Source organism: Scomber scombrus, chromosome 1, assembly GCF_963691925.1.
Source record: "Scomber scombrus chromosome 1, fScoSco1.1, whole genome shotgun sequence".
Lineage (NCBI taxonomy): Eukaryota > Metazoa > Chordata > Actinopteri > Scombriformes > Scombridae > Scomber > Scomber scombrus.
In genome coordinates, this window is record NC_084970.1 from 22,560,820 (window position 1) to 22,580,577 (window position 19,758).

General features: G+C 38.7%; 2 protein-coding genes across 2 annotated transcripts; one reads left to right on the forward strand and one right to left on the reverse strand.

Moving 5' to 3' along the window:
• The first annotated feature begins 1,216 nt into the window (after window positions 1–1,216).
• eif3jb (eukaryotic translation initiation factor 3, subunit Jb) lies at window positions 1,217–5,928 on the forward strand. Its single transcript, XM_062423430.1, has 8 exons — window positions 1,217–1,248; window positions 1,409–1,497; window positions 3,223–3,280; window positions 3,400–3,491; window positions 3,609–3,705; window positions 4,519–4,689; window positions 4,800–4,873; window positions 5,105–5,928. Exons 1-8 carry the CDS (start codon window positions 1,236–1,238, stop codon window positions 5,231–5,233), a joined length of 723 nt encoding a protein of 240 aa, XP_062279414.1. The 5' UTR covers window positions 1,217–1,235; the 3' UTR covers window positions 5,234–5,928.
• Window positions 5,929–6,406: 478 nt separating this feature from the next.
• Window positions 6,407–13,019, reverse strand: cilp (cartilage intermediate layer protein, nucleotide pyrophosphohydrolase). The gene is made up of 9 exons (XM_062423431.1): window positions 12,923–13,019; window positions 11,809–11,974; window positions 11,201–11,254; window positions 10,800–11,069; window positions 10,520–10,699; window positions 9,699–10,004; window positions 9,431–9,539; window positions 9,167–9,315; window positions 6,407–9,033 (listed from the first exon to the last, which is right to left on the reverse strand). The coding sequence occupies exons 2-9, from the start codon at window positions 11,870–11,872 to the stop codon at window positions 6,674–6,676; spliced, it is 3,492 nt and encodes a 1,163-aa protein (XP_062279415.1). The 5' UTR covers window positions 11,873–11,974; window positions 12,923–13,019; the 3' UTR covers window positions 6,407–6,673.
• Between the last annotated feature and the right edge of the window lie 6,739 nt (window positions 13,020–19,758).

Below are 19,758 nucleotides of genomic sequence, written 5' to 3' on the forward strand. Positions count from 1 at the left end.
GCGTAATTCAACAACTGCTATAAAGGCCAGTTAAGATAAAGGGTAATATGATGTTGGAAGGGAAAATTTGTGCTGAGATATAGTACAAAAAGTGTTGAAAATGACACTGATTGAGGTGCAACAAAGAACTCGTCCTTTAGGTTGTCACATTACACCCGACACACACCATATCAAGCCCCTCCTTCTGTTTACTATTTAATTAAATAAAGACACCCATGACTGCAGATCAGTGTCGTGTTGCTTTGAAGCAGTCCAGGGAAGTCAGGACATTAGATACGACCATGGCCAACAGGACCGAACCTTATTGTCTTCATGTCCTACTTAAAATCCAGGGGTTATTATAGTTTTGAAATTTTCATTAGTTGTTTAAAAAAAATTGACTTATTTTTTTAGTTTGTTTATTTATTTCAGTTTAATTTTTGTTAGTTTAACAAGTGATTGAGTAGTTTTATTTTTATTTTGAGGAATTTCAGTTTAGTTAGTTTCAGTTTAGTTGTTTAAAAAACAAGTTTTTTATAGTATTGATCAACAGCACACTCAAACAAATAGCATGCATACATACACTTTTGATTATACTTAAATCCTGTATGTGTAGCATTTTCAGATAATCTTTCAAGGTGCAAGCAAATGGTTTTGCTTGTAGAAAAGTGAGACAATCCTGGTGAAAATTGGTGCATTTAATTTGCATTTGGAGTTTCATACAGGGGCCCATAGAGACAAAGCATATGCAAGAGTGAATAATTGATTGACAGATTAGTTATCAACTTTTAAAGTAATAAAATGATGATTTTGAGTCATTTTTATAAGAAAAAAAAATCCAAATTATCTGATTTCAGCATTTCAAATGTGAATATTTTCTGTTTTCTTTAGTCTTCTATGAAAGAACGAAATGTCCTACTTAAAATCCAATCTAGACACACTAAAATACTGCACAAACTCTAAGGTGGTAGAAACTAGAGCCCCATATAATGAATTTTATTTGTAATAAATTCTATTTATTTAAATATTTCGTTTCTTTTTATTTTTATTTGCTACTTTTTTTTCTCTATCTTTTTATGTATAATTGTTCATGTATTATGACCTCTGTGCTATCTGATTGATTACTGTTGGAATGGTAAACCTGTTGTTAGGTTCCATAGTTTAAATAAAGTTTTTGTAAAAAGTACCTAATTAAAAAAACGTGTCCAGCGGGTTGCAGCAGCGCGAGCCTGTCAAACACAAGCAACACAGCCAACATGGCGGACTGGGGTGAGGAAACTAAGTTGGGAAGGATAGCTTACCTTCACATCATCTGGCTGTCATAGTGTTTATTTTACGCGCTTATCATTCAGTTATTGTCAAACTCGTCCATTTAAGGTGGATTGACCTAACACATTTTGTCTGTCCTTTTTTTTTATTTTTTCCACAGACGCTGAGACCTTCGAGCCGGAGGAGCCGATTAAAAAGGCGGTAGTGATGGATAAATGGGAAGGCGAGGACGAAGAAGAAGACGTTAAGGTACGTTTATGTGACAAATGGTACTTTATTGTGATTATGAGAAGAACCGTTGTCGCCGTAAGTAGCTAAATTTCGGTCTGCCGTGCCATGCTCCGCCGGTCAGTCCCGGCGTTAACCTCCGCTAGCTGCCGGCTAACTCATGTGGCTCCTCGATAAAGCCTGCAGTAACTCATGTTTAGCTATTACTCGGTTTACAACTATCGGATCGTGTCGTGTTGTGGGTTAGACTTCATTCCTGGACGCGGCTGGTGTTTGTCATTATTTGAAAGTTGGCAGTTGGCGGTTTAATTCTGCGCTAGATGTTTGATAACGTAGCTCGAAGCTAAGCTGTTCCCGGGCCACTCGGCTAGCAGCCTGGCTAGCTCGCTGAAAATGGGCTTTAATGTTAGGTAACCTCGACGGTGGCGTCATTAACTCGCGTGGGTCGGAGTGCTTGTTTAATGTAGACGTTTAGTCCACGATCGCGCAAACTGGGTTGAATTAAACGATTAAAGGAGAGTAGCTTTCTGTGTCATGTCTGAATTCCCCCAGTTTGAGTTGCGTTCAACATGAGGTAGGCGGCGTTAGCTTGCTAACCAACTTTAGCCACAATCAGATGAAATCATCCTCTGGGTTGATGACTCAACTCAATCAAGAATTAGGCCTAGAACTTTCCGACTGTCCAACAGGCGTGTATTAGGAAGTTGGCATTGACTTGTTGCGACAATACAGGTAGTTTTACCTGAATGTCATGGTTTCTGTCCAGAAACCTCATTTAATTGACCCAGGGAAAGTGCTGGTTAGAGGCCTCTTCAATTGTTTTCCATTTTTTTCTGTGACATATGGTGCCCACTGTAAAGAAACTGATAATTTTATGTCTTCCTAAGTACAAACAGTGGTCTTATTCAATAATCAGGGTAATTCATTACTGATCAAGGTAGATTAATCTGTTATGTCAGGAGGTTTGTATTAAAATGTTGGTGTATGTATATAATCAAATGCAACAACCTGCTTGTAAAAGCTTATTGTTTAAGTGGTATTGTGTGTTTAAAGTTGAGTTGGCAATTTCATGTACAGGCTGTAAAAGTATTGTCTTTTGGAGATAATAGCAGAAGTGTCCGAAGGAATTTTGTTTGTTATTGTATTAATTTGCATGGCAGTCTCAAGCAGAGGTGGGTAGTATAGTGGACAGTAATAATGCAGATTATTTCCAATTAAAATGTCTATTATGATATAGTAAATGTATTTTAAAAATACATCTAAAATAAGTAATTTAATTTGATGTCCAAACTTACGAACTATGTTGCTGTGTTGCACATTATTAGACAAAACTCTTAATTTTTCAAACACACTTTTTTAATGATAATCATTAATTTGATTACAGAAATGTGTAGAGTTATAGACCTGATAAAATAATATTACAATAAGATTTAACTATAGTTTAATAGGCCTTATATTTATTATACATAATTATGTTAGTTTGGGTTGACTTTTATTTTTTATATTAATATCAGGACAGATTTGTTAGTCGAGTAGTGGGATGATGAGGACTGTGTAAATATGGCCGTAAATTTGACCTTTTATCTGATTGGTGCAAGTTTGGTGTAAAACAATGTCACAGTGTCACTTATTTCATTTCTCTGAAATAAAACATTTCATCTGATTAGTGGCTTATTCCCAGTTTGTCAATGAAGCCTGTTAATTACTTAATTAAACTTCAACTGTCCCAACTCTTCATCTGCACAGGATAACTGGGATGATGAGGAAGAAGATCAAGAGAAAAAAGTAGACATGAAAAAAACGGGTATGTGAGCAACTAGCAGGTTCATTAGTATGTAATTAATTGTTAACCAGTTGTTAAGTCCATTGCTTTTTCCTTTTTTTGAATCACTTTTTTAAAAAAAATTCCATTTTAATTTTCAGAGAAAAAGGTTTCTGACAAGAAAAAGTTGATGGAGAAGATTAAAGAGAAAGAAAACCGTTTAAAGAAAAAACAACAGGAGTTGGTGGAAAACGTGAGTTTTTACCCAGATGACTTTCACACTTGACTGCACAATGCACAAAACTTCTGTCCCCTCTTTCATCGCTAATGATGGTTTCTCATTTTCTCTTTGTGGGATCTGTTCTTACAGGAAGAAGAGCTTACTCAAGAAGAACAACTTGCAGAGAAGTTAAGAGTGCAGAAGCTACAGGAAGCCGCAGACTTGGAGTTAGCAAAAGATGCTTTTGGTAAGAGATCCAACATCAAAAACCAATGTTAAAACTCTTCTGCTCTCTTCTTATGTGTATAAATATAGTAGTCTCCCATAATACTGAATGTTGTTAGTTCATTAGCATTTTGCGAATGAAGCAGTACATGTGTATTTAATTGGTGCCTGTATTGATAAAATGTGTGATCACTTCCTTCACTGGTTTCTTCTACATTTCGAAGACGTAGTACTGCAGGACTTGATTAATTTAAAGTTTAATTCATTCTTATAGCCACACATGGCTGTGTCATGTATGTAGACTTTGAAGGTTTGCACAGGGCTACTATTTTGCAGGGCTGTCAATTAAATATTTTAAATTTTATTATATAATTGATTTAAAAAAAAAAACCAACCAAAACAGACATAATTAAACAACCGTGTTGTAATGAGAACAGAACCCAATTTGGCAATCTAAAAAACCCTGTTTGGAAACACCTGAGATTTTGGTAACCAGTATATTACCTAACCTGTATAAAAATGAAATTGTAACATTCTCTTGAACTCACTCTAAGAAACGGCACATTCTCAGTTCTTTCTGTGGTAAAGAGAGAGATATATACGTTATAGTACATTATTATGTTTCATGAAATTCTCACTGTTGCTACAATTTATTACTTTTTGAGGATTTACAAATAGCTCGTAGCAGTTGTTGCATAAGAACAGTTTGTATTTTCAGAGGGATGGATGAAGATTAAACAATGTGTAATTTCAGCATCTCCAAAATTCAAACCAGAGCTACACTTTGAGCTCAGTCGTTGACATAATATAATTTCCTTTCTTGTTCTATTTTCAGGTGTCAGCAGCACTTCAAACTGTGTCACTGGGATTGACGCCATGTGTCCATCCTCCAAAGAAGACTTCACAGAGTTTGAAAAATTGCTGAAAGAAAAGATAACCCAGTTTGAAAAATCTGTGCATTATTCAAGTTTCTTGGATTCATTGTTTCGGGAACTCTGTATTTCATGTAAGTGCAGTATCTTCCGTACTGTCATTTTAACTGAATATCTATTATTACACATGCTGTTATTACACAAGCATATTAGACCTGTAACAATTTTGCTTGTTCTCTTACAGTGGAAGTAGAGGACTTGAAGAAAGTCAGTAATTCCCTGACAGTTCTACTTAGTGAAAAACAGAAACAAGAAAAAGTAAGTGATTTCATGTGTATTTTCTCATAGATTCTGTTGTTTATATTCAGTAGGGGGTGCTGTTGACCTAACCCAGTCACCTGAAGGGGGTTCATAGTGGAAATCGGCTGTAATATGCTCTTATTTATTCATGTTGTTTCTCTACTGAATCAGAATCCAGTATTTCAAATGTAATATGTAACCTACCAGATTGTTTTACACAATGTTAATTTACTATATTTTCTTTCACAGCAAAACAAAGGAAAGAAAAAGAAGAAAGGTGTTGTACCTGGCGGCGGTTTGAAAGCACAGATGAGAGATGACCTTGACTATGCATCGTTTGATGGTGGCTACGCCCAAGACTATGAGGACTTCATGTGACACCGGCTCCATTACCATTGTCTTCTCCCTCTCCCAATCCTGAGAAATGCAGCTGTACCTTCTCATGCTGTCCAGTGCCATCCTGGAAAATCTGAACTATGTGTTGCCCCCTTCATTTTGCTTCAATGACCAGAGGGACTATACCAGGGAGCATCCAGTCTCACCAACTCTTTATGTTCATACATATGGAATTGCCTTTTCTCTGTTTCATTCAGCCTCGACTCACACACACACACACACAGACACATAATCATGTAGTATATTTGTTGGGTGACCCAGCTTCAAGGGAAAATACACTTAAACTGCTCTTGTCTGAGTTTTGAGGGGCTCAGTTTTTATTAAATGTTGCTCCTGTCAAAATGGCAGATACAGTATTGCAGTTATAAGTGTAATGACATAGAAACACATGGTTCTATGCAAATTCTTCAACCAGAATGTCATGTATATATTATAGGTCACACTTACCTGTGGATAATTCTCTTACAGGAAAGTATATAGTATCTATAACTTTGGTTGCCAAATGCAGAACAATTATTCAGTACATTATTCATCTTTATCTCTGGAAAAGGTTGCATTGTGGGTGATTTGAGACTGATGCAACATGTAAGTAGTAGTTGTAATTTAACAGAGAGCACATGACATTCATTGTAAGATAAAAGGGATAGACAAGTGTAATAAATGTGACTTAAACATTACAGCCATTCTCTTGATACATCTCTGGAATATTCTTGAAAATTTGGAGCAAAGAGTGCTTATAGGTATTTTTTGTGCATGACAAAAATGTAATTTACTAATTTGATTTCTACTAATGCAGAAAAAGTATGGATCAGTCAAGTGGATTAACATGCTAGTACTGGTCTCCTAATCATTGCTTCTGCAGGCTTGTATCAAGTGTGATGAGGAGCGGGGGCTTCTGGGCTTCACCCCACCATGTCTTCATATGGGCTACAGTTATTTGAAATGGGTGTATTTCTCCTTTTTTTTTTCTAGCAGTTGACCAGTTTCAATGTTACACAGACAATTGGATACATACAATGTGGAAGATACAGCATTTGCAGTGTTTTATAAGCATCTAATTTAATAAATCACTGGTCAAAAGGATTGTGTTTCTGTTCTTGTTTACGTCAATGAAAGAAACAGTAATAACACAGCAGCCAAATTCAATGATTACTGATTTTTAAAGGTATGTGTAATAAATACTCTATTTACAGTTTCAAGTAAATATTCACCACAGTACAGTTAAAATGTAAGGAAAAACAATACAGACAATTCTTAGAAAGAAGCTAGAAGAAATAGGCCTAACTGTTTAATTACAGATTTACTTAATTTGTAAAAAAAATCAATATAAAAGGTATGTATCAAAACAAGGTTAAAGTTACCCACTCCTGTCATCATTGATTTGGTCTCCATGTGAGGCCCTGACCTTCAGTGTTATCTTGTTTAGCTTCTGGTCTGTGTGCGTCTTCCTATAGGATCTCTGGTACTGCGTCTACGACTACTGCGGGCAACATTGGACCCCTGCCGGCGTCGGTTCTGCCTGCCTTCCCCTCTCACCACACTTGTTACTGTCTGACCTTGAGAATTCTGCAGGGCCTGGAAGACACTCTGGCGTGTCGCCTCTTTATCTCCACAAGTGAACGTCAGTGCCACACCCTCGTTGCTCTTCATGACACGGGATGTACCATCAGAGGTTCCATCAAAGCAGCGTCCAAGTGCAATCTCTTTGGCTGTGCGGGGATCCTGGTCCGTCACCGTATAGATTCCGTAGTTATGGCCCAGAGGGTCAAGAGGTGCTAGCATGGTGAACTCATTGGTGTCATTGTTGACAGCTAAGGGCAAGTGGTTGACCAGATACTCCTGAAGCATTGTGTTCACTTGATCTCGCTTACAGCTACCTTGCGGAATCACCTTCACCAGGGTACGATCCACACGTTCCTGATCGTACAGCATCCCGCTGCACTTGAACTCCAGACACACAGCAGACACTGTTGCCTGGTCCATGTCACGAATACTTCGAGTGTCTCGGAGGCCATACAGTTGGCCTACTGTCTTGGGGTGGGTGCCACCCATGTTGCGGGACCGCACATTGATCTCATGTGGACTGTTGATTTTGACTTTTATGTAGCAGGCTCTGTATTCCATGGGCTTGGGCCACCAACTCAAGTAGTCCTCTGTCCAGCTCATTGGATCATCTTCATTGAATGGCACTGTATTGTAATCGTAGCGATCCCCTTCTACTCTTGTGAAGCGAAAGTGTGCAGCGCTGAATGGGGCCTCCTCACATTCTTTCAAGTTCTCAAATGAATACACTGGTCCATTACTTTCCTCAGCTGTGTTTGGACTTGGTTTTGCCACATTGACGCTGAATGCTGTCTTCTTCACTTTGGGGTTTTCATGATCAGTCCGTCTGTAGTTCAGTTTACTCAGGTAGGGCTGAGGCACTCCAATGAGGTTGGGATTGAGTTTGGGAGCTGAAGGGACAGCCTCCAATTCCTCTCCTCCAAGGTTGGCCATAACATATGCAGAGTAGGCATCAGCTTTTTGTTCATCACAGAAGGCAGGAAGGCAAGCACCATTGGAGCCTGTGACAACACTGTCAAAACGGCCCCAAGCACGTGGATTAGAGGAGTAGCCAGCGGTGGGCTCCATGTTTATGAGACTCACTACAACTCCCTCCACCTGTTCACTGGGCATGAAGCGTTCACTGCGGAAGGCCCTCACTTTCACATAACACCTGCGGTTTTCTGGGACGTCTAGGTTAAACAGACGTCTCTCTCTGATCTCCATGTTACCAATCAGAAAGGTTCTTTCCTCCCTTTTGCCTCTCCTTTTCTTCTCCACCTGCAGACTTCCCTCCTCCTCCCACAGGCCAGTATCAGGGTTCAGCGACCACAGCTTCATAGTACTGAGGTGCTCAGGCATCGTCACCTGGGCAGAGTCCAGAAATACTTTAACTTCACCTGCATTCAGGGGCTCATTTGTTTGCTCACCCCTAAAGTCAACTGAAAACATCCCATAGGTTCTCAGTGGTAGGGTATCACCTTCATTCCCTACAAAGTTGAGATCACTTTGTGCTGCAGCGGCTGTGGAGACATCTCGGGGGTCAAGAAAAGTTACACTAGCATTTATGTTACCCATGAATACTTCTCCATTCTCCTTGTAGAAGGAATTGGGAGGAATCTGGATTTGAAGCATTGGCTCTTGGCCCTCTACTTCCCCAAGCTCTAGAGTGTTGGTTTCAGTGGAGCTAATAGTCACAGGAGCTTTCTTTCTGAGAAGTTTGATCTCATGGTAAACAGCCCCTCCTTTGGTATTAAATGGAAGTACCTTTGTGGTGTTAACAAATTTCTGCATGTTGTCCACAAAAGTTAGGACTAGCCTCTCTGTTTCAGGAGGAACTTGGATAGAAAAGGTACCTTTGTAGCCTGTGCGGCTGATTCTGACTCCATTCATAAAGATATGGCCGAACCTCATTGGCTCACCGTTGTCAGCAGCAATAGCCCTACCATGCACAATAGCCTTGGTGTCCACACATTTCTGGCAGCCACATTCGGTTACCACCATGGTGGGCAGTTGGTAGCCCTGGCATGTTAATTGTCTCTGCTCCATCATTGCCACACCACAGCAGTAAGCCACTTTGTCATTGCACCTTATGCCATTGTCCAGCTGCCCAGCGCATGTACTTGTTGGGCACCTGCCCACATCATAGTAGAAAGAGTTTGTGCTGTTTTGGTAACAGTCATGTGGAAGGCGGATGAGGTGAGAATCAGGCTTGGGGTTACAAGAATGGTCATCTTTACCTGTGTAAAAGATTTAGAAATCAACATGTTTATTTAGTTTGATCATATTACTCTATTTCATGTCTACAGATTTGTTTTTCACATTTCTGTATGTTTGTTCTATTATATTATTGCCAATTTATTGCGAACACACCTAAGACTTTGAGAGTAGCTGGTTTAGTCTTAATGGACCCAGATGGACCACTTGCTCTGCAGTAGTACTCCCCAGCGTTCTGAGGACGCAGATCTTTTAGAACCAAGGTGCTCTCGGACTGCTTTTCTAGGAGACTGTTGTTATGAAACCTGTTGATTCACACAGAAAAAAAGACAGACAGCAGAAGGAAAGGAATGAAATGAACGATATTATTAATAGTCTTTAAGCAAAAATAATGTATAATTTCAGTATAACAAGTCCTACCATTGGTACTTGTCTGGCTGTGGCTTGCCTGCCACCTTGCAGCAGAAGGCAGCAGTTTGTCCCTCCCTTCTGGCCTTGCTCTCAGGGTTGCTCAACACATGAAGCTTTTCTGGAAGTTGTATGACAAAAATGAGCTTCTTCACATACTTAACAAATCCCTTGTTTGTGAATATGCAGCTCAATTATTATTATTATTATTATTTTTAAATCTTTAGATATAAACCAAATAATCAACCTCTGATCTAATCTATGTTCCAGATATCTGTACCTGCTCTTTTCAGCTGGACACTGAGGACTGAGGTACGTTCAGTGCTGTGGGGCACAGTAACACTGAAGGGGGCATGGCCCTGCAGGCTGAACGTCAGGGTGGTGTTGCCGTCAGGACAGATACCGGGTATGCGAAAATGTCCGTTGTGGTCAGTGAGGGTGATGAGTTTGCCAGACCGAAGGATTGTAGCCCCTTCAGCAGTAAGACCACCAGCACCACGGACTGACCCCAGTAGGATATGCTCTTCACACTGGCATGCATCACATGCAGCATTCACCTTCCCCATCACACAGTGCAGGGGGCAATCTATAAAGTAAAGTAAAAAACCACAATGTTAAGTGATATGTCTTCACAGGTTAGCCACTCCTTTTCAGGAATATGCCCAATATCAGATAAACTAAGTCAGGGCCTGGCAAAATAACATGTAACTACAGACATAGAAAGTATTGGCCCAGTTGAATTTGTGTCCTGATGATGTCGCTTGGTGAAAAATCATTGCAATGTATCAAAATTTCACCCATCCCAAGAGTTGTTGAGACATTTCACCAAAAACCACAAATGTCAACCTGTCAAACAAATGTCATGGTGACAGTGAAGAAAAAGATGGACATGCATTACATTTTGTTCCATGTCTGTTCTGAAAATGTTGACATATTCCTTTATTAACAGATCAGGAGATCAACAAACTTCTCAGTATTCATCTTTTGTGGACCAAATATCATGGAAATCCATCTGCAGTGGTAGACCAACAAACAAGCAGATCTGACCACCCCTAAATAAAAAAGGAAAGGGGCTTTGTGACTCAACCGATGACAGCTCACCTGTCACTGGGCACTTAGGTCCATGGCATGCTTTTCCTTCTACTTTAGGCCCGCTGCATTGCATCGAACGGTATTGGCAGTTTCTGGAGCGAATTTGGACCCCCACTTGACCACAAAGGGCAGGGCACGGGCTCCAGTCTGACCATGGACCCCAGTTATCCTGGATATTCATGCTGTTATCTGATAGAAAAATTGAGAATAAGTGACATTCAAACTATTATGCTAAAAATAGATTTCCATGTTACCAGAAAATAGCTGGAAAACTGATATGAAACCAAACCTTTTGAGCAGAGGAAGCGGACTGCATAGTTGGAACAGTTATGGTCTGGACCTTGCTCTTCATTGAGGCACCAAAAGCCCACAGTGGGGTCTGCATGGACCTTCTCTCCGGTTTCACGGGCAGGGACCCACTCAGTGGTTCTGGCTTCTAGTGCCCGGGGAGTCTCACACACTCGGGAACGGTAGTAGAAGCGAATAGCCTCCAACTGCTCATAGTCTCCACGGCCCCCGGGGTGATCAACATTGAACCACGTGGTCCACTCATAGTTGTCTAGGTAGAGTACAAAGTCAAACAAGGAGAAAATAGCAGCTCATATTGTTGAATGTTACTCAAGCCATTCAAGAAAAGCCTACTATATATTTGTTATACAGTAAATACTATAAATATTGTACAGGATTTACCGTCAGTGTGGTACACAGCAGGGCTAGAATCTTTGTTGTCTCTCCTCCATGATCCTATAAGAGACAAATCAATACATGATTATGTCTTTTGTGATTTTTGAATGAATGCTTTTCATATTTGTGCATTTCAGTTGTAGAAGTCCACTGCAGTTTTCAGCCTTTCTGTGTATTTTTGACATAACAGCTGAGCAGTTTTAGCACTATTGCTCAGGGTCAAAACTTGTAGAAAACACAATAAAGGGGCTGGTTTGATTTAATATTTCTATGTATTAATCCCTAGATACTGTATGTACAAACTGTCAGCTACATGTCAATGTTTGTAGCAAAAACTATCACAATTTAAAATTAAATTTTCCTTTGACTTTACTGTATTAATGCTGGGAATCCAGTGTGGAGTGAAGGTTGTTCTGTTTTCCACTATTCACTTTTCTCAAATCAACGCACTGCTGTGTTTTTTGTGTTTTCATTTGTATACATGTCCTCCGATATATCACTGTGCTTTTTTAAAAAGAGTGTGGGAGTGCGGGGAGGGTGCAGAGCTTTTTAGTACATATGTGTTAATAACACATGAGAAAACAAGAGTCTTAACATCTTTGTGAGAGACCCACCTTGAGCTGTAACGGCAGTGACTGCAACAATTCCCAGGATGAGAAGAAGAGGCCTGGTTGACATTCTAACACTACCGTTATAGCTGACCCTTGAACTTTCACCTCTAGTAATGTCCGTTTGACACCAGGAACTCTGAAGAAGATGTAGTCCAGCAGCACAGCCTCACTGGTTTAAAGTTGAAGATAAAAAAGTGGTAAGAAATATGCAATAACAGGATACAATGTCCCTTGTTACTAAAACTTAATTTTACCTTTAATTAATGTTTAAGTACAACACATATTTGAACCAGAGTTTTAATTAAATTGATGTAACTTTTCATTATCACATATTATCCAATAAGACAGTTATATGTAAAAACAAAAAACCTCATATTAAAAGTTAATTTAAAAAAAACAATAGTTTATATCTAGAGCAATAATGTTTCTCTAAGGATTTAGAGGAGGTTTTAGCGTGGAAAAAAACATGGCTGGACAGAGCCCCCACTCAGATTACACATCTGTGTTAGCAATCATCATTTGTCAGGGGAACTCTCAAACATTTCTGCATCCACTGACGAAACACTGGGCTATACAATCCAAACCTCCCCCACCCCCTGACCCCCACCCTCACACACAAAGTTTGCATGTATACACTTAACGTTTAAAAATACAAGTAAAATTGTGCACAACAGACTGATACATTACTTTTCTGCTTAACTGGAAAGGCTAAAAAGATGTTGATGAAACAACAGGATGTTGATAAAAATAACAATTAGAGGACTCTAATTACAATTTAAACAGCCTGTTATCAGAATTGCATGCTTATAGTAAGTTGAAGTAAAGATTAATTTACTGTGGATGATATTTCAAATTGCAAGTGACAATATTATTCAAATTACCAGCTCCAAATTTGTATTAACTGTCACCTACTGTCACTTATTTGTTATTTTAAACTTAAACAACAAAATCACAGGAGGATTTCATTGATTTGATAGATTTTGTATTGTACATGTAATGAATACATGATTACCAGTAGATGGTAATTTTTCTACCCCTTGATAAAGTTATTCAGAGTAAATGGTTAGAGAATTAATTTGAACACTTGAACTTATTTAATGATCTATGTTTTTCTTACCTCCTTGTTGAGTGGACTGTCTTTGGTCTGCAGATTTTCTTAATTGGAAAGTCCTTCTCTATCAGTGTCTCTGTCACTCTTTCTTTTTCTTGTTTCTTTCTGGTTCTTTCTGTCTCACATTTCTCTACTCCTCCTCTGCTCTGGTCCAACATACTCCTTCACTGTCTCTTTTATACCGCTCTGAGTCCAAGCACCCCTCCCTCCTCTCTCGGCAGTGAGCCACAGTGTCTTTTGATTGCACTATTATCCATATAATTCATCACCCTCATTGTACAGCCATGACACCAAATGGTTTTTAGATGGTGCTGCATATGAAAGAGGGACACTCAGGGGGTCTGAGTAACAAATGCTTGCGTTAATAAATCAAACCCTGTGCCCGAGATCAATGCTGATTGAGTCAAACCGAGCATTTATTCTCTCCTCTAGTCTCAGAGCCTGTACTTTGTGTTGCATGACTTTGCATGCAGAGTGTACATGCTGATGAAAAAAAATTAGATCTAATCTATCATATCTGTCACTCTTTACTGGCTTTGGTACGCTCATCTGTTTTAAGGCATATTTTAAAGCACATAAAAATGTCTTAAACATGAGTCAGTGTACATCAAATATTTTGTAATTATTAGAGATTCTCACATTTGCAGCATCAAATCATAACTTCTGGTTTAGACCATCTGAACACACAATTTTGCAGTTAATTAAAATGCAGTAATGTGAGGGCAACTCTCCATTACAACTGAGAAAATGTGAAGTGGATTTGAGCATGAGTTCATAAGTTTTAAACAGACTATTAACATCCTGCTCCTGTTCTTTTTTATTTTATTTTTATGCCCCTAAGCATCTACAATTTGTTATGCAACATTAACAGACCAGTAATGCACGTCTGGCAGTTTGATTTTAACATTTGCAATCACACAGGGGATATATGACACTGATTTACACCACCAAGAGCACAAATCCACAAAACCTTACTATGTGAATGTGCGCAGGCAGCTTGCCAGTGGATTTCCACTGTGGTGTTTCAGCTGTAACTTTGAGACAGATGAGCTGATATTAAGTCCAAAGTGAGTTGTTCTTCAACAGTTTACATAAGTGTATTAAAATTGAGGGATTCCAAAAATATATACGTCAAGTAAAGGGTAATATATATATAGTATATATTTAAGTGGTTTCCCCAGTGTGTCTATATTATTTTGTCTACTCACCTCTATAATCCAGACAAGGAGAGGCAGTGTTGGCGAGAGGGAAAGAGGATGTTGAGCAGATTCTAAAAATACACTTGTGTCAGTCATGTCTGTGAAAGATCAAGTGAAGTATTTGTTGTTTTTCCACAAAACATTCAATTAGCTGACCTCATCGTGTCAATTACAAGGCAAAAAAACACACCTCAGGGGAAGGATAAAACCTCAGTCTTTCCATGCTGCGCTCACTTCCCTTCACAGGCCAGGTGTCATGAATGGTGTCAGAAAAGTTTGATTCGAGGTCAACCACTGGACAAATAAAGTAAATTGAGCTTGTGATTTGTAGAAAAGGTCAAGAGGACAGGTTGTTCTTCATCCTGGAATAAACAGTCTGAAGTTCATCAAACACAACCTTACTTCATGTTTACCGATTACTGCATTTCCTCAGGACATGTGGTGTGGTTTAGTGTAAGATCAGTGTCACTGCGGTCAAATTAGGAGGTAGTTAACAAAGCACCAAAGTACTGGTTCATAGAAGTTTGTTTTAACTTTTCAGTATAGCAGATAACTTTTCAGTATAGCAGATAAAAATATATAAATGCTTACAATACATACAAATTAAAGCTTAAACTGCTATGGTGCACATTAGAAACTTATTTAGAAGGCATTTATTCACAAATGCTTTCATTAACGTGATCAAATAGGTTTAGCTGACTTTGCTATAGGCATCAAAATTCAAACAAACAACATTTGTGTGTGTGTTTTTCCAAACATATTCATATTCAACTTCATGTAAAATTGTGTATATTTATGTAACATTTATACACTGGATTACACTTCTGGTTCTTGTCATATCACATCTTCCAGTCAGAGTAGACAGTAGCTTTCTACAGCGGCGTATTTTTCTAACATTTACAAGCAGGCTAGTGAGGAAAACTTTATGGCACTTTGTTAAGTCTTCAAAAGACCTAATGTCTGCACAAACAGGGAGGACAGCATAGGTAGGTAATGATGTGAGGGTAGGAAAGTGAAAGACGTTAGAGAACGGACACAAACATACAAAGTTTGGTATCCAGGCAACAGCAGACGACAAAGTCCATGTTCTGCCAAACAGTCTAAACTAGATTCCAGACAGGTAAATCATCATCATCGACTAATGTTGATGGAGTTGTATCAAACAGAGTTTTTATGAAAGTGATTTTGATTTTTATTAGTTTTCATTTTGGGTAAACGTTTACGTCATGTAGGTTGTCTGTCATCAGGCTGGTATTCAATCAAACTCTGGCAACGTGATTCATAAGCAGTGTAAAAACAATTTTGTTGTTTAATTGCTTAGTGCGGTTTAACACATTTATCTACAGCAGTTTTTGCCTAGGTGGAGAGTTACTTAGAGCATTTATTCAAGTATTGTACTTAATGGATGGGTTCACAGTTTTAAAGACTACCCTAAAACAATAGTCAAATGAGCATTGACGCACGTTTTTCTTGCTACAGTCATTCCTCCTGTTCATACTGGCCTTTAGAAGATCCCTTCATAATGCATTTTCAATGGAAGTGATACACAGCCCAACTTCTGTGCAAACATGTTTATTTGAAGCTAATATGAATCTTCAACCACCTATCTTTAGTGCCAAAAACATTTTTAGTTATGATTGTTCCACTGCATCTGAGCAGGAAGTTATCCACTTATATGTCTGACTCAGATGGCTGAAGCCTCATATTATCCTCAGATAAACTTTTAATTACATTTTTGCTCTACACGAGGAATGTGGATTTTGTCCCCCATCACTTATTAGTACATTATGAAGAGCTATTCTAGTGGTCACTATGAACAGCATGATTACAGCAAACAAAACATGTTTCAATGTTAATTTGGGCACCTGGCTATTGTTTTAAGACAGACTTTAAATGTTTCTACACCACTACATTTCAGTGTGAATTTTTTTACTTTTCGCCATTGCATTTATATGAAAGTTTTAGTTACCTTGCAGATTAATAGATAGACAAATAGATATAAAACAAACATAAAACATGTCTCATTCTCTCTCTCTCTATTATAGATAGATAGATAGATAGATAGATAGATAGATAGATAGATAGATAGATAGATAGATAGATAGATAGATAGATAGATAGATAGATAGATAGATAGATAGATAGATAGATAGATAGATAGATAGATAGATAGATAGATAGATAGATAGATAGATAGATAGATAGATAGATAGATAGATAGACAGACAGTTTTTTAGATTTGATTTTTTTCTTCTTTAATGGGACAGTGCAAAACTCTCTTCTGCATGTTTGCAACAAAGTCACTAATTCACAGGATGCATGGCAGATATGAGTTGTTAAGAGTTCTAGATACAGCAAATCTACTGTAACACTACACTGTCTAATAATGATTTCTTTAACAAAGTATAAATTCCTGTTGTGTCTGTGGTTAACAATCCAGTGTTTTATGACATGTTGAGACTACTTGTCAATCACATTAACAGGGGAGGCGGGCTGTGTTCTTTCGTGATAATAAATATACAGGTTTTTACTTGCAGCTCCCCACCAGTATTATATGAGCACAGACCAAACACAAAAACAAAAGCAACATCCTGACAAACCATCAATTATCAGGTTGGAGTCACTCCCAGAAGAAGGGCTGTGAAGTTAGAAACAGTGTTAAGTAAGACCTGAACAAGCACTATAACCTCCACAGTCACATTGAGATAAAATTATACTAGCTAATGTCTGATGAAAACAGATCCTTTATTAGGACAGTTCACCATGATTAGTGCAAAAGTTTTATTTTATTTTTTCAATCCTGTCAGCCACACTGACAGGCAGTTGCTCAATATTCAAATTCATAGAGCAAGCGAGCAAACATCAGTTTCCACTTTGCATCAAATACAGCTAATCATTTCTTTGTAGCTGAGTAATCAGACATTGTTGAAGATGTGGGGGGTTTAAAAATGGTTGTATGGTTTTAAAATAACAGATAAACTCAAGGGTTGTATAATTGTCTTAACCTGCAGAGGAAACTCATTCAGCTGATGATTAAAGTGAAAAATTCATATTCCTCCTACAAATATAAAGTTTATTATACAAGCAACAGCTAAAGTTACATGGTGTTGCTTTAACCATGTTTCTGCACGATATAAAAACGGGATGTACCGGGTCTAAACCTGGCAGTGATTACATGCTGGATTTAACTACATTATCTCAGTCTAATCTTTAAAAATCTGCCAGTGCTAGGCTGTGAGGCACAAGAGTTTTCTCATGGGGATGTGATCCAACCCGATTTCAATCTGGATGAGAACACCTCTCCTGGTAATACAGGTTTTCATCAGAGATATGACTGTTGCACACTGAAATATGGCCTCCTTGCCCAAAAGTCAAACGTGCTGACTTCTAAATGTCCTGGCAATTTCCTCGAATCTGAATCACTTTTTTTCCTGAACAGACCTAAAGGAAGTAGAGTTGGCTCTCTCCCTCTGTGTGATGGTGGGCCCCTAATGACAGTAGCAGAAGCTGCTCTGCATACTTTCACTGGTAGAGTCATTAAAAAAGGACCAACACAACCCCCAGCACGCTCTGCCTAACCTCTATCTCCTTGCTGTCCTGGTCTGCTCTGGAGAAACATTTCATGAAGCTCTGAGACTCTGTTTCGGCTACAAAGGGCTTCTCTGTTCAAACAGCAGTCACAAATACACTGACATACTATATGCCCTCTTTCCATATTTTAAAAGGTTAGACTTTCATCAAATCTGTTTTAAAGCAGTACTCAGGTGCCCCTATGAGAGTTATTTGTCACCCTTATCTTTGAGAGATCAGTATAAAAGAGGAGTGACAAAATCCAGAGTCTGGACAATAATGAACTCTGAAGTTCAGCTGAATCTAATCAGAGGCGTTACCAGTCAAGAGTTAGACAAATTAAGTTGGTATCTTCCAAATATTGCATTATAGATATGAAAATACCTGTTTGTGTTACTGTGTCGCCACCTCAACTCAGCAAGAAAATACTAAGAGGGAATTTAGCAGTACACAGACTGTAGGTTTGTAAGGTTATGCACAAAACTCAATAACACTGTTTATCTGCATACATCCCTGACAATCAGCTTAATGGTTCTCAGTGCACAAAGCAACTGAACATCTGCGTGATGTATGACCAACACATTATCTTTACCACACATGACTAAAGTGCAAACCTATTTCCATTTACACGACTGTAAAGACTGGTACCCTGGATACAAGCAGAGAAGGAAGACATGTGTTTTTCTGCTGACATATTATGGAGAGCACATGTAAAGGTTATGGCACCTCCTTCATTTTTTTCTGGCCGGCTCCAGCTCAGTAAAGCATGAAGACATGCAGAATTAAGGGCTTGATTAGAAACATGTGGGGCTGACCTGTAAGATGGATGATATGTTCCCAGCAAGGCTGTCCATTTCCCTCCTGGAGTGCGGGGTTGGAGACCTCTGGAGACCCCACTACTAGAAGTCAGCCTGCTGGAGGAGAATGTTTTACGTAGAATAAAATTGCATATTCTCCCTAAAAACCTACTTGCCTAACCTTATTGTGGCCCTGAATTTACTCAAGTATAATCTTAATCTTATAAATCTTCAGCTTGGTGTGTCTGCAAAACTTATCTGGGTGTTCGTTCAGTAAATCTGATTTTAACAAATCTAATACCCCAATATCCATATCTAATATCACAAATTCCACTTGCTCCCCGCTGCCAATCTACAAATAACTCATTACTCAGTAACTCAGTGATGCTGTTGCTGCGTGCTTTATTCCCTTGTTTGTTCTTGTACTTTAACGTTGTTGGTAGGTAAAGTTTGGACTCAGATGTAAGACTCAGCAACAGATCAGGTAGAAATAAAATGAGGTTTACTTGAGCATTATTCAAGGCAGATGTCAGCAATGGGCAAGCAGTCAGCTGAGGTAAACAAATCCAAAAAATGAAGAAAAACACAAGAAAATAGACTGTCTGGCAGAGGAATAGAGTTTGTGGTCAGGTAGATACTTTATATATCGAGGGGTTGATTGAAGTGGAATAAGGAGCAGGTGTGTGGGAAGTGAGGATCGGGTAGCTGGGGAATGATGGGAACCGACTGAGGACTACTGCTGAGCAGGTGGGGAATGACAGAGTCTAATATGACATGACAGGACAGGCCATGACATGTATTTTTAGCCATGCCAGCAGCTCTGAGGATGGTAATGTCGGCTTGCTGGTCAGTCGGTCCATCACTTTGGTCCAAACTGTCAGGCCCTCATACTCTGTCCAGCTGCCATAATTACTAATAAAATGACCAGATCTGTATTAATCTGTGTCTGAAAGTAGTTCCCAACAGAAGCACTATTTACCTCTATTTGAGTAACATTTGCTGAAAAATACAGCGCCTAACTCATTCAGGAAACTATTTAACCATTTTTAAAAATGGAAAATGTATAGTTTTGACCTGTTCATGATGATTTCTGTTGTCAGTCCTCCGAATATGTATTCTCAACAATTACTTTGTAATGCAACATGCAACACTACAAAAATCTTTGACATGAATAATGACAAATGTTTTGGCAGATCAAAGGCAGTACATTTTTTTTCTTTTATAAAGGATTCAATTCATATGGAATAACAATAGGAAGAATTACAGACTTCGATCC